The sequence below is a fragment of the Syngnathus scovelli genome, chromosome 5 (assembly GCF_024217435.2).
Source record: "Syngnathus scovelli strain Florida chromosome 5, RoL_Ssco_1.2, whole genome shotgun sequence".
NCBI classification, from domain to species: Eukaryota; Metazoa; Chordata; class Actinopteri; order Syngnathiformes; family Syngnathidae; genus Syngnathus; species Syngnathus scovelli.
Window position 1 is genome coordinate 2,448,078 of NC_090851.1, and position 22,598 is coordinate 2,470,675.

Below are 22,598 nucleotides of genomic sequence, written 5' to 3' on the forward strand. Positions count from 1 at the left end.
CAATTTTTTTTGTCATTCCTAGCCATGCCGCCTTGACGTGCTCGACGAGATACCAGCAGCGCCAAGCAGATAACGGGGAAACAAAGCGAGTGGACCCGAGCGGGTGCCATGCGGTTGACAAATAGTGTACGGTTAGTCCACTTCTTCCTATGATTCCCTTGAAGGCTGTTTTGTAGAACTGAAGTCTTGAAAAGTGCACAGGAACTATCGAGTGTTGAGTGTACGCTGACACTATAGTCACTTTACGTGGGGTGGGGTCTTCAATCTAATAGAATTCACTTGTGTATTTTATTACCTTCCCCACTGCATGTTTTTTTTTTTTAAAAACAATGTTTTTTGTATGTTTTTATGTTGCTTCTTTTTTTGGGATGCACTGAATATCACTCCGTCAAATTAAAATGAAAATAATACTGACTTTTCGTATCTTTTTATTCATATTCATGACCTCATTGTGGATAATCATGGTTCGTTCATTTGAGTCGTTTCTAATTTTGCATATAGTGACAAAGTTAATGAAAATAATCAAAGCATCTTGAAAAGAGAGTTGATATCGTCTACACAAGTCCCTTTTTTTGTGGTATAACAAATCTAGAGCAAGGTAAATCATTTCAGAAAAATAAATGGCTCCGATAGCGTGGTTGCATAAGTGCGCACACCCTCTTATAATGATGTGCTAATGGCCCGACTAAACCAATCACTTTCACCTCACCTCAAAGTTGCTTTTCCTGACATTTATAGACTTACTCTTCACTGTCAGTCATTACGGCATTATGATAGCGTGATGCAAAAAGCTCTTATCTGTTCCACGGTGAACTTCAGTCACAACTTTTACCTTTGTCGCCGTCATGGAACCCCCCCAACACACACACACACACACACACACACACTCTGCCATTAGAAAAAAATGGAGAACTAATAGCACTCATGGAGACATTGTCTCCAGTTGATGTGTCAATAATACGAGTTAATTAACATTTTGCTTGTCATGCTAGACGTTACTTACAGTGTGTGGGGGGAGGGAGGGGGGGTCGCGGGAGGCCTATGACGAGGTTGTTTGTTTGAAGAGCACTCAATTGAACATTGACTTTTTGACAGTCGCTGGACTTTTGACTCCGGGGGACACAGCAAGTAACGCCTCTTGCTTCGGTATCATAAAGAGATCGGAAGGGGCGGGGGGGAGGGGGAATGCATAAATAACGGAGCCAAACCACATCCTACCTGCCCTTTATGGCTTACAATCTGTTAATCCTGTCCGGCGACACACGAGACTCCACACTTCACGTCATGTAAGTATTTTTTTTTTTATTGAATGTTGTTCATGTGCATACTTTAAGGTATGTGGGGGGGCTACTAACATTTATTGAACCAAGGTACATAGTACATTGGGGGGGGGGGAAAACTCTTACAGCACACTCCTAAACAAAATTGGCAAATTATTATAATACTGTCATGCAAAATGTAGGCTTGTTTAGTTTTCTGTTTTATGAATGGCAATCAGTGGATTAACCCGATGAGTTAATTGCATTTAATTGCTGACCTGGAAAGATAAACAAAGATACAATTCAGTTCTACTCAAATGAATCAATTCCAATGTTTTGAGCTTGATTGAAGTGATACTCAAAACAAAAATATTTCATATTTTTTCCACAAATCTATATACTATTGGTCTGGGTGTCATTTTTAAAAATCCTAAGGATTGAAAATGGCTTTCTCTATTTGATGAAGCAATGTTAATGGTTGAACAAAAATGGAGTTTTTGGGGTCATCTGAATTTTGGAGGTACAGTTCCAAGGGCTTTTCGCACTGCACTTAGTTCTCTTCAGTGATTGCTGTCGATTGGTCTATTGCTGTCTGAAATTAATTCGGTCATCCATGGCGTGTCGTTAAGTGCAGTGTGAAAAGGCCTTTACAGGTTTTGGATTCCCTAGATAAAACAAAAAAGCGTGACCCCCCCCCAGATTGTGGGCGACATGGTCGGCCTGAAACCCTCAGACGTGCCCCCGCCCTTAGGGGTGAAGATGGCAAGTGCGGGAGCGGCGGCGTGCATCGCCGACATCGTCACATTTCCCCTGGACACGGCCAAAGTCAGACTCCAGGTGAGTGTGTGCGTGTGACGTTACAATGAGTCCTCGAAAAAACACGTTTCTCCAATTCAGATCCAAGGCGAAAAGAAGGTGGCGGCGGCAGCAGCCAAAGACATCCGCTACAGAGGCGTGTTCGGGACCATCACTACCATGATCCGTACCGAGGGTCCTCGGGCGCTCTATAACGGGCTGGTGGCGGGCCTGCAGCGGCAGGTGTGCTTCGCCTCGGTGCGAATCGGCCTCTACGACAACGTCAGAGATTTCTACACCGGAGGAACACCGAGTAGGTTTTTATACAACCTCTCCAAATTAGCTCATTGTTGGATTTCATTCACGATATTTTTGGTACAGATGCGAGCGTGTTTATGCGGATCCTGGCCGGCTGCACGACGGGCGCCATGGCGGTGTCGTTCGCTCAGCCCACCGACGTGGTGAAGGTGAGATTCCAGGCTCAGATGAACCTGGACGGAGTGGCACGGCGCTACAGCGGCACCATGCAAGCCTACAAACACATCTTCCAAAATGAAGGACTGCGCGGACTCTGGAAAGGTCTGTCGTCATGACGACCGAGACACATTTGGCCTCTGAATGAAAGATTTGGAAATCCCACCAGGAACGTTGCCCAACATCACGAGGAACGCGCTGGTCAACTGTACCGAGCTGGTGACGTACGACCTCATCAAAGAGGCCATCCTGCGACACAAGCTCATGTCTGGTAATAAACGTTCCGAGGCATCTCATTGGCTCGTGGCCCTCACGCCCTCCAGCTGATAACAGTCGCCGGCGTTCCCTACAGACAATCTGCCGTGTCATTTTGTCTCGGCCTTCGGCGCCGGCTTCGTCACCACGGTGATAGCGTCCCCGGTGGACGTGGTGAAGACGAGGTACATGAACTCACCGCCGGGTCAGTACCGCAGCGCTATCAACTGCGCCTGGACGATGATGACCAAAGAAGGCCCCACGGCTTTCTACAAGGGGTGAGGATGGCGAGCCTTGTGAGCTTCTACTCCACATCAAGACCTTCTCATAATTTCGTGTCTTTTAGCTTCGTGCCGTCCTTCCTGAGGCTGGGCTCGTGGAACGTTGTCATGTTTGTCTCCTTTGAGCAAATCAAGCGCGCCATGATGGTGACCAAGAAGCGCTTTGACGCCTCCAACTGAGCCTGACTGCAGTGGACACAACATTAGGTACACTCAGTACATCTCCCTCTCAAGAGAGAAATTGTGGGGTTATCAAATAATTTATTATAAGTAAATGTAGTCATAAAATATTTTCAGATTAAATAGTTAAATGCACAATATTTTTTGAGTATTTTATAAATATTCCAACAAATTAAATATGATTATTTTCTGAATGTTATGAATGACTATTTAATACAATTCAAGATTTAATTAGAGGTGAATATAACAGTTTAATATTCTAAAATAATCAGTGAAGAATATGAAATATTCCCATATGAAAAGTTGTATTAATTCAATTTATTAAATACAATTATTGAATACAGTGGTGCTTTCTAAAATAGTTTTCTTGCATAAATATATTTCATATTCTAAGCAATATAAAATTAACCTAATTGCATTTAATGAATTACCATATACAATTATTAAATACAGACACAATCAAATGTTTTTATATATTTAATGAAATTGTAAAAAAAAAATAATAATAATTTAATGTCTTATCCTCATGTACATGCCACAAAATGCATTTTTAATACTTCCAATGTATTTTGTTGATGCTATTTCAAAACATGTTAACTTTTATTCTATAGACTACATAACAGTATTTCCTCTCTCAGGGGTGTAAGGAAAAAAAAAAGTACCAAATGTTATGTCCAATGAGTGTGACACACTGTGTGTAAGTGGGGGTGAGGTCAGAGGTAACATTTGCACTTTAATAAGACGTCTTAATCCTCCCAAATGTCCATAGTACTCACTTGTAAAAGATGTTTATATGAAGAAATGTATCTATAAACAAACTTCACCTCTTTTACACTTTACTGTGTTTGTGCCTTTATTAGAAGGTTTACAGGGTGAAAGGTCACGTACAACAATCTTCCACACACACAAAAAAAAAAAAATTGGTCACATATATCAAAATCCTGAGATGGCTGTTTTCTATTTTAAATGTGTATTATTACTATTATTTATTAGTTGACCAAAACATGAATTCCATTGGAGGTTTGTGCTTTTGTCTTCTTCAGTCCGTTTCCAGGCTAGCGTTGCCGCTGTTGTAATTTTAGGACGGGGTGCTTAGAGTAAGAGACACTTGAGGATCCTCCAGACGAGTCAGGATGACATTGTTGAACTTCTCCCTGTACTGGTTGAAGAGCATGATGCTTTCGGGTTCCTCGACCCGCCAGAATTTATCAAACTCAAACGCCAGGTAGCCTGCAGCGAGAGACGAGAAAAAAAAATCAAGACTAATTTTTAACTAATTTAATTTGGCGTCCTCACAGTAGAGCTGATGAAAGTGTCGTAGGTCAGGAGCGCCTGGGACTGTGTTGTAAAAATGAGCTTTGAGGGCGCCGCTCTTCAGCAGGCTGTACGCCATCTCCGTCAGGTTGATCCCCACGATGGCGTACGAGTACCTAAAACACGCGGCAGATATCAGGGGATGGCTTTTACGACGGCTAAGCAGTTTAAAAGGAGTTTGTGTCTCACCCCAGTTTGGGATGGTTGGCATGAGACAGGACCTGACGAGCTTCTTCTGTGTAGTTTTCACTGAAGAACCTGTGAGGGAAACAAAAACAATAAAAATTTCAAACAGACACATCAAATGTAGAAATGTATCAGTTAATCGGCAACTAATCGATTATCAAATTAATCGACAACTCTAGTGGCATAAAGAACTCACAGAAGGTTTGTGAGACCCAGCACGCCCATTCCTCGGAAGTCCGTCTTGGGGTCGTCACCTTGGAAGCCGATGTCGCCCCACTGCTTGGTCACCCTGGACTCCAGCGCGACGCTCGGCATGAGGAGCTCCCAAAGCTGAGGGTGATGCACAATTCTCGTTTTTAGGTGCTTTATGGAAGCTTAGGAATGAAGTCGGAGTGGATTCTTTGTGTCCATCCTTAACTATACGCACCTTAATCAGCATGTCCTCGTGTTGAGGGTTCTCAGGGCTGAAGACTTCCTTCCTAACCTCTTCCACGGTTACATAAAGGCTCTTGTAGCCCGTTATTTGCAGGAGGGACGTGTGCAGGCTTTCCTTAAAACTACAAGGAAGGAAGAAGGAGTAATGTTAAGACTATTTTGTCTGATCCAGTTTCGAAAGATCTTCATTTTACAGGGGATTTGTCTGCGTTTTGATGTTCTTCTCCTTCATGATTTGCTCCACGTGTTTTCCTAAGTGCTCTTCGCTGCTTTCCACAGCGCTCCGTAGAAGCTACAGAGGGAGAAAAATCACAAATGAAACCATAGTTGTCAAAGTTTGTGATGAAAACTAAATGTAATATTAATCGTATTTATTACTACAACTGATTAACAGGAAGCTTATCTACTTGTGAAACTCTTCACACCTAGCAAGATCAGCTTACCTTGCTCTTTGATGACTTCAGGGAGTATTCTGCAATGGTAGATACAGAATTGTAAGACACTAACTTAGAATATATAATAATACATTTCTACCTGTATTTAATGTTCTGGCCGCCCCCGGCCCGTTTCCCGAGCATATCCTCTGCAGCTCACATGTTCCCGTCGCCTGCCTGATGAGCCACTTGAGCCAATATCTCAAGTAGGTTGAGTACAAGTATTGCCAGATATACATCGGCAAACTTCCTGCAAATGCCAAAAGAGAAAAATACTAGGTACTATAGATCTATTTTATTGTAATGAAGTGTAATTATGATAAATATAGTGATAAAAATCCATATTGGCTTCTATAATGTAATGTGAACACTGCAGTAAAATACAAAATTAAAAAATGGGAGAAAATGAAATTGTTAAAAATGTACAAACTACAAATGAATTAATCTTTTTGTTATTATTCCTAATTGATGTGTTATTAAATTTGGGGGTGGGCGTTGCATTAAAACTGTTTTATTATTTGATTTTTTTCAGCTATCGAGTAGTAATATTCTCGAAGCTAAACCAACAATGCGCATTATACATGTATTTTGGCTGCTAAGCATAAACACAAATGTGATCTGATATAAACGTAGGTGAGTTAACGATCGATTTTATTGTGCGTCTACGCAAATAAGCAGCAATTTTGCGATCTGCCGAGGAGTCTATGAACGAACTAGAAAGTGGCCAAGTGGCCACGAAAGCATTGTCTGGACATCAGGTGAAGTTGACACCCGGGCGAACAAAACAAGAGTTAGCACACTCGGCTAAGCCTGCTTGAGACTAATCGGAGACAGTAAAAAAATGTTTGTTAATTTTTTTTCCTTACCGTTCTTATTTTCTTATAATTAATAAAAAAAAAAAAAACGGAAAATGTCCAATTCACAATTCGGGGTGAACGAATCTGCAGTTACGGACTGACAAGACAAGCGTGTCGTCGCGGCACTTCCGGCAACAGTAGGAGTTACCGGAAGTGGTGCGTTTGACCCGCCCGTGTTCGGTGAAACTAAGCTAGTGGGGGCAAAGTCACGGTCCGTGGTTGTGAACGGCATAAATACTAAAACAAGAATGCCAATGCGTACGGTTGCATGAAGCTCCGTACAATCACAATAATGAAAATGGGACCAACCTTTTATAGGTAAGAATAGTTTTGGGCACATTTTTTTGGCAGGTGCATCTAAAAAAGAAAAACACAAATATTCTCATTAACGGGATGAACGTGAATGTTGCACGCTCACCAGTGCGGTTTAGTTCCATGCTACCTGTTTTTCTTCCAATTCATAAATGAGCCAGCAGATGGCGCCTCTGAACCGTTGTTGCGTTCATTTGCAAGTGATGTGTGTCTAACCTTCTGTATTAGATCTGAAACAACATACGTAAAGAATATTTTTTTCGCCCTGCGTACGTTTATGCAAGAGCAAAAGTATTATGTCTGCAAACAATATATTGCTACATCCATCTTGTTGCACCTAAATTACACCGTTTTTGTGTGACGTCATATATAACTGCAGGTGAATGAAGGTGCTGTCACAACAAACGAGAAACAGTCGTCCCACCTATTCATTCATCACATAATTTATTTACGCTCTTTGATGCACCATGCACACACTCGACTTTTTTTTGCAGTGACTCACTGCAGCTTGCATTGAGTTGTGTGCGGAGGATCGCGCCCCCCCTCCAAAAAAAAAAAAAAAAATGCTCCTAGTAGGCAGTGTGAGGGCGTGGCTCATGTCACAGACTGGGTCTCCATATTCATGCCAGGGCTTCTTCAAACCTCCTCATATCTCGCAGACACGGATGCGCCAACCGCAGCAAGGTAAGCGACCCCCTTGGTCTTGTTTCCACACCCCTAATACACACACCGCATCCGCACCGTGTTTTCTTATTTCATTGCGTGCACCCGCAAGGTCAAACCTGAAGAAAAAAAAAAACATGCATGTTTGTGTTTGTAGCGTGAATTCCCTTTGCTGCAAAGCAACACAAACGCCACGCCTAATTATTTAAAAAAAGAAATTAAAGCTGAATGTATTTAAAGGCAACAAGAATGTGTTTCCCCATCAATGTTTGCACTATGGTGACAAACGGGTGCATGATTAGTGGGAGGGCAAACACAAACGCTTCAATTGTCTGCCCACTAAGGTAACCTGCATGTTCTGTGACCCTTCCCTGGCTTGAAATAATGCCAGCACTGAATATGGCAGCGTTTTTAAAAATAAAACTGATGGCCTTTGTGTTTGTCGACTGCATCAATAATGATGTCAGCGTAATTGTAAATTAATGATGGAGTGTTTCTGTATCCATCTATTTGATGGGAACAGATGTACTAAACGAAAATTTGAGATAACAAATATAAAATAGATGTGTCTCTGGAGTGAACTTGTGGAATGACAATGAACTGGAGCCATGTTTTAAAATATGTAATAAAGAAGCGTATTAAAAGTATATGCAAATCAGATTGATTCTGATTCTGATATAAGAAAAACAAAAACACTGTAATGCTATTTTTTTTATCTTCAATAATATCATAAAAGTCAAATCTGTATTCAGAATTAGGGCTCGGACCCGAAATATTTTTCACTTCTTCCTACTCCTATTGAACATGTACGTTTTGTTTCTATCTTCTATTTTCAATCTTTTGTGTTTCATTTTCTTTAATTTTATAACCAATCTGGTGTTAATTTGTTTTGGATACCTTCAATAAATAAAAAATAATCAAAACGGCTCTAACAGTCTAAATTAAAAAAAATAATCTCAATGAAAACAAAATCGCTGGATGTACTCGAATCCAATCTGTTGTGTACCTTCCTGCGTCCAGTGAGGTTGTAGTAATGCTTATGCTAATGTTTATTGACATCTGTCTCTATGGCAACAGCGAGTGACAACTGAATGACGCATTGGCACTATTAAAAATAGTAGCTCCAGCAACATTCAAATGCAGTGTGACGACTCGGTGTGTGTGGCAACCTTTAACTGAGCCAAGACACAGTTTTACAATTTCTTTTAATTTTTTTTCAATGATTTAATGATTGTTTTGTTCAATACTCTATTTGGTACATTTGAAAAGATTTTATTTACTTGGTGCAGTTTGTAGCTGTTATGGCAAAATAAATTATGTGCACTATTGCTCTTAGACTTTTTGAACCATAAAATAAGAAACTAGACAACAATTTTGCAGCAAATTGTGTACTTTTAGTAGACCATTTATTCAAACGACAGTCCTTTATGAGGCCTGCAATGGTTCCTGCATGACTGATCAGTCGTCAATATTATTAGAAGAAATTGAGAGCCCTAAAATCAAATTTTGCGCTGACTGATCGCTGCTGCTTTTCTCCTGCGGTTAGGAGAGTGCTCATTTGGATTATTCATGGGTGAACGCATCCGTCCGGCATGGGATCTAACCCAAAAAGGACAGTGAGCGTCCAGATGGTGCCTCAGCTGCCTGCTGCGGACACCCTAGCCAACTCCAACCAGTCTTCGGAGCCCAACCTGAAACTCTCACCTGGCCCCAAACAGGATAAGACACCAGTTAGCACCCTCAAAAAGACTGAAGACATGTCAAACAAAGGAACTGAAACAGGAGCGATAAGAGATGCTAATGCTAACATTAGCAACATGTTAACCCTGGCTGATGAAAAAGTCTCGAAGAGTCCCAGTTGCCGGGTAAAAACATCCAAGGACGAGACCAGCGTCAAAACCTCGCCACGAAATATCTCCTCCAGCCGTAACAATGGCGCAAAACACGTAGAGCCTGAAACGGATAAAGAGGCAGCTGCACTTCACAAGGACAGGTCGAGTCCCAAGGAGCCTGGTCACAAACGAAAACACTCGGTTTCTCTTCAAGAGCCACCTGAGCTCAAGCAAAGTGCGGATACTGCGCCCTTGCTCAACTCCACTTTGCCTTCGTCCAACAGCCAAGACATCAACAAAGCATCGGTAGATAAAATATCTGTAGAAAATGTAGCTGTAGACAAATTATCTGCCGAGAAAGGATTCGTAGACAAACACCAGACCTTGCAGACCTTGCCTCAGGAAAGTCAGTCCAAGCCTCAGTGTAAGATCTACAGAGAAGCTTCCACCATGACCTCCCCTCGAATTCCTCCCATCGCAGTCGTGCAAGGCCGTGACGCCGAAGTCCAGGCGGTAGCCAGCACCAGCTGCAAGGCCGTGTCCACCAGCCCGAGCCTGCTGCCCTTCAGGCTGAACGCGAGCAACCTTGAGGAGACACACAGCCTCACCGTCGTCTACCAGTCTGACGGCACTTTGGGCTTCCGCCAGATCGGGCCATCAATGAATATGCACCATCCGCCGATCGTAGAGAAGCTCACCGTCGAGGCGGAGATGTGCCCCGCCGTCTCCGCCCCGCTCGACGCCAAGCTGGGGGCCAAGCCCAAAGAAAGCGCCCCGACTCTCAGCAGTATCCAACCGGTGTATCAGATCAACATCGAGCAAGGCAATCGGAAGGAGCCGGAGAACAGAAAGGCGGTGGAAATACCCGTGACTAAATTCGGAGAATCCCAAACGGATGCGCCTAGCAAGTCTGGATTTGCGGACAAGGCTGTGACAGCCCAGATCAATTCATCCGCCACTACAAACACATCATCCAAGTTTGATGATGTTACGAAAGACTCCGAGACCAAGCAGGAGACAGACGTTGAAGAAAGCGATGACGAGAAGCAGACGCGGAAAAGCGTCCACGACGTGGTCTGGGATGAGCAGGGTATGACCTGGGAGGTCTACGGAGCCGCCGTGGACCCCGAATCCCTGGGCTTTGCCATCCAGAGCCACCTTCAGTGTAAGATCAAGGAGCAGGAGCGAAAACTAATCGCCCAAACGTCCATCCGCAAGTCCATCAGCGGCCTGGACTCACCGAGGGCGGCCACCAAGAGCAAGCGGCGGCAACACAACCCCTTTCGATCCATACTACGGAACGTGCGGCGCCCCAACTGCTGCGCTCGGCCGCCACCCTCGGCCGTCCTCGATTAGTCCCCCCCCCCCTCACAGTTCAAGGTGGTGTGATGCCACGTGACGGGACAGCGCTTCCCGTGAGTATCTCAGAATGTCGTAGATTAGACTATTTGTGACAATTGTGATCAAAAGGAAGTTAAACGGAATATAAAATGAATTTTGATAGAAATGGATATTTAAATAATAATATTTAAAAAAACGAGGATACGTCTATAAACGAGAGAATACGTCTATAAACTAATCCGAGGCAATAATAGCGAAACGCATGTGTATTAGTTGCAACGGTTATATGACGATGAAGAACTTTGGCAATTACAGGCTGGTATGATTTTATGTCAAACATCTCTTCACGGTTCTTCTTGAGGTTGTTCGGGGTACAGTATTTTGAACTTTCATGAATATTTATTTTTTAGTGCTGTCAGAAAAAAAAAGACCAAAAGACTGTATGCATACATGTCTGTTTACTGTTTGGTTTTTTTAAATTAAAGACGGGGGGAAAAAAAACACAAGTCGAGTGGCACGTTTTTTTTTTTTTTTTTAATACTACAGAGCCCTGAATTAAATAAATAACATTCCTTAAATTCCTTAACAAAAAAACCTTGGCAGCACTTACGAAATTTATCTAATGATAGCAGGATGCTGATATTATTGTTTTAACCTTTGTGTTATCAACATGGCTGATAGCTCGCTTGTACGGGATATCACAAACCGTAAAACGACCGCTCGTGTTTGAACACATGGGTCACACGTGTTCGCTGGAAATCACTGATCGTTTTCCAGAATAAATTAGACCGCCGTCGCTCTTGGCTGTATCCTCAAACCAGGATTTTCATTTTTGGATTGGATAAGCCGTTTTGAAGTTCAAATTGATATCTAACAGATAAAAGTAAATCTTATGATTGCGGCGCAGGGGTACAATTTAATCCTCGGTAATCCAGGATTTAAATCTCTCAACAAACTTGTGCTACACTATTCTGTTTAATCATTTCAATAAATTGTTCTCAAATCAAAAAGTTCCTGTTCATATTTAAAAATAGCTATTTTTAATTCGATTGGAGTGAATAATACATGAGTATTAATGATAAAATTCAGAAAATGGCTGTCTGTGTGCGCTGAAACTCGGCGGAGGTCTCCGGTTTCTTTCTATGCCTTCAACTTGCATGGCCCATTTTCGCTGTGATTGTAATGAAGCAGCTGAGCTTCTAGAACAGTGGAGTGATTAAAAACCTTCTAATCTGCGGAACATTTCCCCCCCGCCGCGAAGCAGCATCGTGAGCTCCCTACTCTTATATATCAGAGTGTTGAGTCGCCGAGAAAGTCGTTGCTTGTCTTCTTGACGGCTCATCCTCTCCCGGTGGAATATGTGGCCTACATTTGTTTGTGGTGTGTGGTTCAATTTGAGCTTCATCTAACCTCCCATTTTTCATTTATATATTTATATATATACACACACACATACATTTGTTTGTTTTTTACTCCAGTGGACCAATTGGGGTGGCTCCATTTGAAAAAGTCTGTAGTGTGTTAGCACCGGATTATAAATTTTATTTTATGTCAATGACACTAAGGGCCTAGTCGGGATTACTTTTTGCGCCAGAATGTGTTAGCGTGGTTAGCTTGTGGCTAAGAAGTACTTATAATGGATGAATGAATGTGGTGGTTATTAGTCAAAGCTACGTATAGCGAGTAAGCTAGCAACATCTTCCAGAGTAAGAGCGTAAATGTTAAGTTAGTTAAATTGTTACTATGGTAGATTGGTGGCGCGTAAAGGCATGTAGAATTTTTTAATTTGTCCTACTGGCGCATTTGTGCCCGGAATCTCGTCATTTTTTTTGCGCACAAACAAACGCGGGTCACCTTCTGTGGCTTCATTAGAGACTGTTGTATTATGGCTGACAGATGTGGCCATAAATCATGGTGGCTCCTCCAGGCGAAGATCTCCAAACAAATGGCCAAACGTGTCACATTTATCAATCTGCAGTATTCCACACGGAAAACTTGTTCACGTTATGTTTTTTTTTTTTAATCCTTTTTGCCTTAGTATTCATTTCCCCATGGAGCCATAAGCTGCTTTTGTTGCATCATTACCTCTGTCATGGAGAAAAAATAAAAAGTAAGTACTAATCTGGAAATAACAAGCCGAAGTAAGGGAAATGCGCAAAAAGACAAATTACTCTTACATAAATTAAAAATTCAAAGTCTTAGCAGCTACAGAAGATGTATCATATCCCTTTTGTTGTCATGGCAACTCACATGATCTATTTTATGCGTCATAATATTGGTGAGCTAGCCAGGCCACCTCTTCTCATGTTAGCATTAGAATCAGCTAACCCTAACCTCACTGTTCCCAATACCTGTGACAGGTGGTCTATAATTTTAGTGGACCAGCCAGCCCACCCATTTTGTCATGCTAGCATTAGCATCAGTGCTAATGTTACTTTTTCTTGTTGGATTATAACTTCGCTATATAAAACATTGGTAGAGCGCACCTGTTGTTATATTAGCCTTAGCATTAGCGTTAATATTGCTTTTTCCCTGACCAGATATTTACCATTATCCTGGTCTGAAAAAAAATAGAAAGTAATTTAATTGCTGCATTTCATGGGGCCAAATTGGTTTCAAATGACTCACATGGGGCTTGTCTGATGAAAGTTAGTGATAATGAAGCAATTAGTCTCATTGTTCATTTACTAGCCCTTAGTGTGACGCCTCTTGACGGCCAAAGTACACACACACACACACACACACACACTGCACAGTTCAGTGTCTTCGCCATGGCGAGGAAAGGGCACATGGATCTGGCCCAGAAGAGCGGTTCTTCCCGGGGTTTCAGCACCCTGGAAATATGGCTGATATTCCTCTTCGTGGTGATGACTGGTGTGAGCGTGGCCCTCGTGGTCCTCTACTTCGTCCACGAGGAAGACCCTGCGCCTCTTCAAGGTGAGGATGAGCCATTATTCAATGACCCTAATAAGAAAAATCGGTATAGAAAATGGATGGATGCATAGATGTAAAATAATAAGTAAATAATATTAGTGAAATTAATTTTGAAGAATGTCAGAAAGAAAAAGTAATCACTTTTAAAAAATGAAAGTCTTGGGAAAGTATGGAAAATGCAGAAAGTCAGCTATTAAAATGATAATTGTGACAAAATGATCTATCGGGTTATAAAATTGAAAAGTGAAGCAGAGGCAAAAATTCAGCTTTGGGAAAAAAAATCCAATATTAAAAACTATTAATCATTGAACTCATATGGTTAAATAAATATAAAAAAAATAGATGTAATATGTTTAAGAAGATGAATTAAATGGATTTTTTTTCTTACTCAGCAAAAGAAAAGAAATTGAGCTCTAAAAATAACAGATTGATCGCATACTATAACGGAGCGCGTGCGTCATCTCTCCAGGGCCGGATTCGGGCTGCGGCGGTCCACGGGAGCTCACCGCGGCGTCTGGCAGTTTCACCAGCAGCCTCTACCCAAGTAGCTATGACAACGGCAGGAGTTGCTCTTGGCACATTACCGTGGACCCCGATAAGGTGAGATGGATTCTCGTTTTACTTCTGTGATGAATCACATACTTATTTTGTTATTGGTTTGAACGTTTTCTGATGGTGGACAGTTCCAGGATTTTGATGTTTGACTTCCGCCATTTTTCCGTTGGACTCCTTTGAATACAATATAAAAATAAAATATAAATTAAATTTACTTGACCCAGCTTCTGTAGCCAAAAGTAGATTCCTTCTTGAAAAGCAGCTTTTCTATCGAATCGTCGCTACCGCTGAGGCTCAGCGTGTCTCCGGATCGCAAGTCGAGTTTATTTACTGATTGCCTAATGCGAAGCCAAGCAGTGGAGGACAGATGGGATGGACGCAAAAGAGACAGATGGCAGCCTCTGTCCCCTTCATCCTTCCTTTCCAACAAAAATAAAAAGAAACAGACCGCAGAGTAAACCTGCTGCGCTTACGTCGTTCCTGTCCGTTAGCAACATCTCATTTCGTCTCAATAAAAAGATGAATGACGATCAAACATTTGTTTTGCTCGCAGGTGATCTCACTATGGTTCGAACACTTTGCCTTGGAGGACACCAACTTATGCACGGCGGACTTCATCACGCTGAGAGATTCTCTCGGAGTCATTGGTCAGTTGGATCTGCGGAGAATATAAAGTGTTCCAAAATGATCGTGGTCGCTTTCTACGTTTCCAGGCAAATATTGCGGCTACAACAAACCCTTGCCTTTGGTGTCTCTAACCAACCGGCTGACCGTTTACTTCGACACCAACGACAGAAAAACAGACCAAGGATTCAAAGCTCATTACGAGGCCGTGTCTCCGGAGCGGACTTCAGGTAAGATGGCGCCGAGTGTTATTGACCTAGAAAATGGAGTATCGCTGGATGATAGTGGGGGAAGGGGGGAATCATGTACCCTTGAAAATGAAGTGTCCTCCATCTTTGCCACCAGAAATAGCTGGAGCCGGTGGTGCTCTCCAAGGTGACCTGGGGAGTCTGCTGACCCCTGGCTTTCCTGAGCAGAACTACCCCAATGGTGCGCTGTACCAGGTAACGGAAAACTGAGAAGATTCTTTACTCAACAAGAATTTGGAATCCTGATATTCATTCAGCACTTAAAATGTGTGTGTATTCAAAGTGGAAAATCACCGTCCCCGAAGGCGAGCGGGTTCGATTGACGTTCACCCGGTTCGACCTGGTACCGGAAGTGTGCGGAGACTTTGTGCAGGTCTACGATGGCTCTTCATCCATAGGTAATTCCACGAGAATAACCCGTCACTATTGAACTCAGGTTAAAAAAAATAAAATTGTGGAAAGGTAAATTCTGTGGAGGAGCTTTGCCTAAGCCGGTGGAATCCAGCAGCAACACCATGGTGGTCCGATTCAAATCGGACAGCATCAAGAACGCCAGAGGCTTCAATGCTACCTACACAAAGTCCAGCCTCCCGCCTATTGTGGTCCCCACCACCATGAAACCCACAACCACATCCAAACCCACCACCCAGACTCTCCCGCCTACAACCACAGCAACCGGTAAAATATTATTCCAAAAAGAATCCCTCCATCTTGCGGAACATATCAACCGTGACTTTTCTCCCATCAGGTGGTCCGATTATTCTCAGCGGGCGCAAGGGTGTCTTCCAATCAACGGGTTTCCCTGATCCATATCCAGCTCACCAGAACATCTCTTGGAGGATAAGCGTACCCAAAGGCTTTCTGTTGAAGCTGCACATCATTGAGTTGGCCATCACGGGCGAAACCGGACAGTGCAAGGGCGACAAGTTGGTCGTATCGGACGCTTACGGCACGCTAGGTAATATCGTTAATATTGTCCTACTAAATTTTAACATTTTGAATATTTTTTTTAATGTAATCCTCTTAGCTTTTTGGCTAAGCTAACCAGCTACCTAGCAAAGGACTGACTAAAGAAGCAAATTAACAAATGGGCTTCTTAATTCTTTCCCATAATCCTATGAGCTAGTGAAGAGAATTATGACAAAAGGAAAGGACTAACTTCATCAACTAATAACTAACTAAACTAGCAGCCTAAAAAATGTTTAATTAAAGAAGTAAAGCAAACAAACTAACGAGCTAACTATCAGATTAATAAACTAAATATTGAAGTAAGTAAAAAACGAACACCTAACTAACAAACACGCTATTGATTTTACTAACTCGCTAACAAACTAACTAGAGTCTCAACTTTGCTGCCTCAACTTCTACCCTTGTGTAAAATGTGTCTCCTTCCAAAGTGTACTTTGAAATATTGTCAGAATGCTATCAGCTTGTAGATACAGATTGAAGACATTTCCCCGAAGAGAGCCTCTTTAACTTTGAAATGAGGATCCTTCATCTCGTGCTTATGATAATGGAATAGCGTCAGAGTTTATACACACACACACCCACACACACACACACACACACACACAACAATAGTCTGAATGAAAAATGGTGTCCTCTGCATGCCCGCCTAATGGTCTCCATGTCAATTTCCAGGCACGCACTGCGGCTACATCCGTCCTCCAGTCGTGGTGGCCGCCACCGACACTGTGTCTGTCTCCTTCTTGTCGGACAGTCGCCTCACCGACAGGGGCTTCTCTGCCAAGTGGGAGGCCGTCTACCCTGAAGACATAGCAGGTACTCTCACATACACGCCTGACGCTGAAACGTTGACGCCCTTCTGCCCCCTGCACTGAAATCAAAGCGATTGTGTGAACTTTATCACGGGGAACGTCCATGAGGATAGAAATAAAGATTGCAAAAAAATATTTTATGACTTTCTCGATAAGCTTGCAAGGCCGTGCACGGTGCATGCTGGGGGATCATTACTGTCTATTGCATTTAAAGTAATAAGAATGTATTATGCATCAAATATATTATAATACATATGAATTAAATAAATAATTTAAATAATTACTAATAAATAAATATTTTGTGTTATTTTTTTTTACGAATATATTATAATACATATGAATTAAATAAATAATTAAATAATCAAAAAATAATTATAAATAAATAAATAAATATTTTGTATTATTTTCCCAGAACTCCAGGGATGCGGCTTGTCGTCAAAGGAGGGGACCGGCGTGATCAAGTCTCCCAACTGGCCGATGAACTACAAGGCCAACGGCGAGTGCATGTGGAACGTCGCGGCGCCGCTGGGCAAGAAAATCACACTGACCTTCACTCACTTTGAGCTGGAAGCCAAAGATTTCCTGTCGGCCAAGTGTTTCGACAACGTTGTGGTGTACGACATTAACGGCTTGACCAATTCCTTGAATCAGAAGCATGGTGGGTATTTGTGACACACTGCCATCTTGTCATGAACAACTCAAATTACTCTCGGAACTTTTTAGGACCGTTTTGTGGCAACAAGCTTCCAAAAACCATCCAGACCAAAGGGAATAGGCTCGTGGTACGCTTCCATTCAGACTTGTTCACGGAGGACAAAGGTTTCCGGGCCTACTGGACTACAAATCCCAGTCTGCCTGCACCGACTGAGGCGCCTGTTCCACCGAATCCTTGGGACAACATTATCATAGGTACCATTATGAAAGTGGGACGTGGAGAGGTGAGTGGTTCTGACAAAAAGATGAATCATCTCGGTTCTGTTCTAGACTGGCCCACCACTTGCGGCAAACCAGCCATCCCTCCGGCTGTTATGTCTCGCATTGTGAATGGAGAAGCAGCCACGCCGCACTCGTGGCCCTGGCAGGTCTCCATGCAGGTGGGCTACTCCCTCCTTAACCCCTCCCTCACCTGTAATATAGTATTTGTGTCTTAATTTGGACATGGTGGTCTTTACTGTCAGGTCTGGCCGTCCAGTCGACCCGACCCAACTTTCTTCCATACGTGTGGCGGAACTCTTATTCATAAGAACTGGGTGCTCACGGCAGCTCATTGCTTCATCAAGTAAGTTTAGGAGTATTATTAGTCAAGATTCCAAAACATGATTTAATTGGACAATTAAGGGGGCGGGGCAGGGAGAAAAATAAATGTTATATGATGAAAAGGAAATCTAAGTCCAATTTTATTGCCATCACACATGTCACAGATAAAGAAGAGCAACAACATTCTTTCAATACGTTTGACTCATTTAAGTGTCATAAAAACAATGACCAGCAGAGGGAGACAAAGCTGGGCTGTTGACGGCTCGTTAGTTGGCGTTCCTATTTTCTTATATGAAAAAGAAGAACGAAAGAAAGGATGAAAGGGGGAAAAGGTTCCTCAGTGTGAGGTCTGGAAAAAAAATCCACTCCTTTTTACTTTAGTTTGACATTTAAATGTAATAAATTCCCCAACTTCCACATCCAGCTATGCCGACGAGCTGCACCGCTGGCAAATGTGCCTGGGCAAGCACAACCTGACCTTCACAGAGCCCAGCGAGCGCTGCTTGGGCGTGACGGGCATCTACCGCCACGAGAGCTTCAAGTACCCCACTGTGCCCACCGTGGAGTTCGACATCGCCCTGGTCAGGCTGGACGGGGAGGCTGAAGTTGGGGACCGGATCTCTTACGCCTGCCTCCCCTCCCCGGAGGAGGTTCTGCCTGGGGGAAAGAAGTGCTACGCCACCGGCTGGGGAGATGAAACAGGTCTGTATCCTCAATATATAGATGATGGATTGTTTTTTTTTCTAAGATGAACAAAGATGGCTGCCTTTTTTTAGGGGATTCCTTGAATGCTAAAGTAGCAGAGGCTCTAAATCAGGTGGCCTTGCCCGTGGTACCGTACAACACGTGCAAGCGGATGGACTACTGGTGGTTCCAGGTGAAGACCTCCATGATCTGCTGTGGTTACACGTTGCCCGACGAGCTCAAGTCCGTCTGTCAGGTAAAAAAAAACATGAGTTGAGAGGCAAGAATTTTTTTCAATCGTGACATTTTCTGGATTTTATGACACAGGGAGATTCCGGTGGTCCTCTGGTGTGCCAGGATCGCCCCGACGGTGCCTGGGAAGTTCACGGAATCACCAGCTTCGGTCCCATCGGGTGCATCATGAACAAGAAGCCCTCGGTGTTCACCAGAACGTCCGCCTACCTTCCCTGGATCAGCAACATCATCCGCAGGGATATTTATAGCCAACACAGTAGGTTCCTTCTTCTTCAATCTTTTCTTAAACTGCCACTCCGCTACCTTTTTTGGTTCCTCCTCATGTAGCATCCGGCTGTGGCGGACCAAAGGACTTGACGGGCACGGGCGGCGTGTTGACCTCCATGGGCTTCCCGGGAAGCTACAGCAGCAAGGCTCGATGCCAGTGGAACATCTACGCGCCTCCCGGCAAACTGGTCCACCTTCACTTCTCCAACTTCTCTCTGGAGGAGAGTCAAATGTGCTTGAGCGACAAAGTCAGTATTTCGGATGGAACAGGAAGCCTGGGTATGGCTTACATCTATTTTTATTTTAAATTATTTATAAATGTCCTGCTTTGTTAATTTTTTTTTTATGCACAGTATTTCTTTTACTGACAGCTTGTGCGTGTTCCTTCTTCACTGTCAGGCACGTACTGCAGTCACACGCCACCCATGGACCTGGTGAGTGACGGGACTTCTCTTCACATCAGCTTCTCGTCAAACGATAAGGTGGTGGACACGGGATTTTCGGCCACCTGGAAGGTGGTAGACCCTTCGGAAGGTAAGATTTCCTTAGACTCAAACTAGGATCTGCAAAAAAATCAACCAGTCATCAATTACTAATAATTGTACTCATGGCATCTCAACTATGACTTCATTACGTTACAGCTCCTTGCGGGGGAACGTTTAGCAGCCCCCAGGGTGAACTCACCAGTCCCGATTGGCCCAACGACTACCCAACCCAAGCTGTGTGTACATGGAGGATTCGGGTCCCCGGCGCCAAAAGCATCCACGTGGCCTTCACGCACTTTGAGCTGCAAGCCGTCAACCTGCTGGGCAACTGTGTGGACTACGTGGAGGTCTTCATTGGAGAGAACATGACGTCGCAAGGTAGAACACCGCATTTGGGTTTTTTCTTCATGGATAAGAGAGGAAGTAATTTACTGATTAATAAATTATAAACCTGTTTTCACAGGTCGTTTCTGCGGTTTTGCCCTGCCGCCCAAATTGAACGTGCCGGGCGACACGGCCGTCATTCGCTTCTTGAGCAACGGCGCTAACCGGCAGCAAGGTTTCCGCGGCTACTGGACCACCGACGGCGGCGTCATCCCGACTCTACCACCGCCCACGCCCAACCCGTGGGACAACATTACCATCAGTGAGTTTGGAAACGTGATGAAATGTCTTACACTTGCTTTACTTAGGTCATTTTCAGATATTAAACATATAAAGTAAAAGTATTTTATTTATGTTGTTATTTTCTTTTCATTCATTTAGTTTACTTTAGCGTTACACCTAAAAAGCTAATGAGCAAAGTTAGCTAGCACACGTTAGCCGTATTATTAGCCACATGCATAAGCAAGGTCATGATAACTAAAAGAACATCATGACTTGACCAAATCTAGTCAGCAAATATTTCATAATAAGAATGTTTACAAAGCACGTCTTAATACTAATAGATTAATATCCTGTACCAGGCTGGCCAGAGAACTGCGGAAACCCGGCAGTGGCTCCCAATACAGCCACAACAAAGGTTGTTAATGGAGAAGAAGCGCTACCTCACTCTTGGCCTTGGCAAGTCTCCATGCAGGTAACACTCCCATAGAAAATTCATTACTATTTTAAAGAGCAGCATCAATTATTTAGATTTTTGTTCTTCACAATTGAACAGGGTCCTTATTCCCTGTGAATTTGAGAAACAAGTTTTAAAATTGAAATAAAATTCTACACATATTTATCATTTCCTCTGCAGGCTTCGCCGATGTCTTTCATTCCTTACATGCACGGCTGTGGAGGTTCATTGATCCACGAAGAATGGATCCTAACAGCCGCACACTGTTTTATGACGTAAGTTAGATGCAAAACCAGGTAGACCCCCCCCTTGCAAAAACATCATGTTCTTTCTCGCCTTCCAGCCCTCTCAACCAAAGCTCGTACTGGCGCATGTGCCTGGGGAAGCACCACATGAACTCCTCCAGGGACATCCCGTCGGCGGAGGCGTGCTACAAGGTGGACAGAATCATCCGCCACGAGGGCTTCGTCTACGAGGACGACCGCACTGACATCACCAATGACATCGCCCTGGTGCATCTGGTCCATCCCGTCAACATGACGCGGGAGATCAGCCCTGTTTGTCTACCCAAGCCTGGGGTGGTGGTGGAGGCTGGGACGCGATGCTTTGTCACTGGTTGGGGAGATGAAAAAGGTAAAAAAAAAATCCGGATGGTACCGTGACAGAAATGGAGGGATGGAGCCAACCACCTTCTATTGCTTTATAGGAAACCTCTTCCCCAAAGTGTCTGAGAAACTCAACCAGGCTGCTCTTCCCGTGGTGGACTTCAAGACCTGCAGCAAGCCCGCCTACTGGTGGGACACGTTGCGGCCCTCCATGATCTGCGCCGGGTACGAGTCCCCGGATGAACTCAAATCGGCGTGCCAGGTGAGAACACACGTGGGGGGAGTATCAGAGCTGTAAAAAATGCACTGCGCCATCTGTGTGTAAGGTGATACCTCAATTTTCAGGCTGTTGCTGGGTTCTGTGTGAAATGATCTTGCAGGATCTCTGTATGAAAATAGCTAGTAAATTAATAGCCCATTTCATTTTTTTTTCATCTACTGTCAAGACAGAATGTAGGAATTGGGTTTGCTAATTTTGTAATCAATTTACTGGGTTTTCCAGTATTTGCTCTGATATGCCAAATTTTTTCAGAGTCTCTGTGTGAAAGAGGCTCTCAAGACAACAAGTTAATATTTTTGTATATTTCTGGATTTAGGAATGCGCGCAGTCCTTTCACGACTTTACGTAACAGTCTGTTTTGTTTGTGATCATTCAGCCACTGTTTGCATAATTGCACACAAAGACCAAAATAGGGGCATTGTTATATTGTTGGCTGCAGCTTCATCCAAGTTTCTCTTCATCCTGCAGGGTGACTCTGGGGGCCCCTTTGCGTGCAAGGCCGGCGCCACCTGGGAAGTGCACGGTGTGGTCAGTTTTGGAGCGCGGGGATGCATCAAGGATAAGAAGCCGTCCGTGTTCACGCGGGTTTCTGCTTTTAGCCACTGGATCCATGACAAAATCAGGAAGTTCACGTACGAACGGGACAGCTTATTTACAGTGGTACCTTGATTTACAAGTTTAATTTGTTCCGTGAACAAACACGTAACTTGAATAACTTGTATCAAAGAAGAAAATAGCTCGCTATTGTATTTTACTGTATAAAAATATAATAATAAAATAATTAAAGTAAAATAATTCTATGGACATTCCTTCTGGTGTGTGCGCCTTATCCACACTGATGAGCCCCATCAGAAATATGTATATCAACATAAAATTATTAGTTATACTACAAATTATTTCCTGAATATTTTGACGTTGTGTTCACTTTCTATAGGATTTAATTTTCAT

At 43.3% G+C, this 22,598-nt stretch overlaps 4 protein-coding genes across 5 annotated transcripts; 3 read left to right on the top strand and 1 right to left on the bottom strand.

The window, feature by feature from the left end:
- Positions 1-571: 571 nt before the first annotated feature.
- On the top strand, positions 572-4,076 carry ucp1 (uncoupling protein 1). Of its 2 annotated transcripts, none has more exons than XM_049720353.2 (7): positions 572-1,286; positions 1,929-2,096; positions 2,157-2,367; positions 2,436-2,633; positions 2,698-2,799; positions 2,881-3,061; positions 3,130-4,076. In XM_049720353.2, the coding sequence occupies exons 2-7, from the start codon at positions 1,971-1,973 to the stop codon at positions 3,242-3,244; spliced, it is 933 nt and encodes a 310-aa protein (XP_049576310.1). In that variant the 5' UTR covers positions 572-1,286; positions 1,929-1,970; the 3' UTR covers positions 3,245-4,076. The 2 variants fall into 2 exon arrangements, with proteins under 2 accessions (XP_049576310.1, XP_049576309.1); XM_049720352.2 differs by having other exon boundaries at positions 1,959-2,096.
- elmod2 (ELMO/CED-12 domain containing 2) lies at positions 4,064-6,614 on the bottom strand. The gene is made up of 9 exons (XM_049720356.1): positions 6,480-6,614; positions 5,714-5,863; positions 5,623-5,651; positions 5,374-5,471; positions 5,172-5,301; positions 4,941-5,074; positions 4,748-4,816; positions 4,541-4,674; positions 4,064-4,474 (listed from the first exon to the last, which is right to left on the bottom strand). The coding sequence occupies exons 2-9, from the start codon at positions 5,850-5,852 to the stop codon at positions 4,323-4,325; spliced, it is 885 nt and encodes a 294-aa protein (XP_049576313.1). The 5' UTR covers positions 5,853-5,863; positions 6,480-6,614; the 3' UTR covers positions 4,064-4,322.
- Positions 6,615-7,313: 699 nt separating this feature from the next.
- Positions 7,314-11,124, top strand: gprin3b (GPRIN family member 3b). Its single transcript, XM_049720333.2, has 2 exons — positions 7,314-7,466; positions 8,992-11,124. The coding sequence occupies exon 2, from the start codon at positions 9,038-9,040 to the stop codon at positions 10,631-10,633; it is 1,596 nt and encodes a 531-aa protein (XP_049576290.1). The 5' UTR covers positions 7,314-7,466; positions 8,992-9,037; the 3' UTR covers positions 10,634-11,124.
- Positions 11,125-12,089: 965 nt separating this feature from the next.
- zgc:154142 (uncharacterized protein LOC555481 homolog) lies at positions 12,090-22,450 on the top strand. Its single transcript, XM_049720306.2, has 25 exons — positions 12,090-13,555; positions 14,022-14,152; positions 14,661-14,754; positions 14,821-14,961; positions 15,077-15,174; positions 15,263-15,377; positions 15,442-15,657; positions 15,728-15,937; positions 16,621-16,761; positions 17,170-17,415; positions 17,481-17,666; positions 17,742-17,851; positions 17,936-18,036; positions 18,439-18,716; positions 18,791-18,954; positions 19,026-19,209; positions 19,281-19,499; positions 19,620-19,754; positions 19,862-20,083; positions 20,169-20,351; positions 20,671-20,783; positions 20,946-21,040; positions 21,109-21,398; positions 21,472-21,632; positions 22,119-22,450. Exons 1-25 carry the CDS (start codon positions 13,261-13,263, stop codon positions 22,317-22,319), a joined length of 4,329 nt encoding a protein of 1,442 aa, XP_049576263.1. The 5' UTR covers positions 12,090-13,260; the 3' UTR covers positions 22,320-22,450.
- The last annotated feature ends 148 nt before the right edge of the window (positions 22,451-22,598 follow it).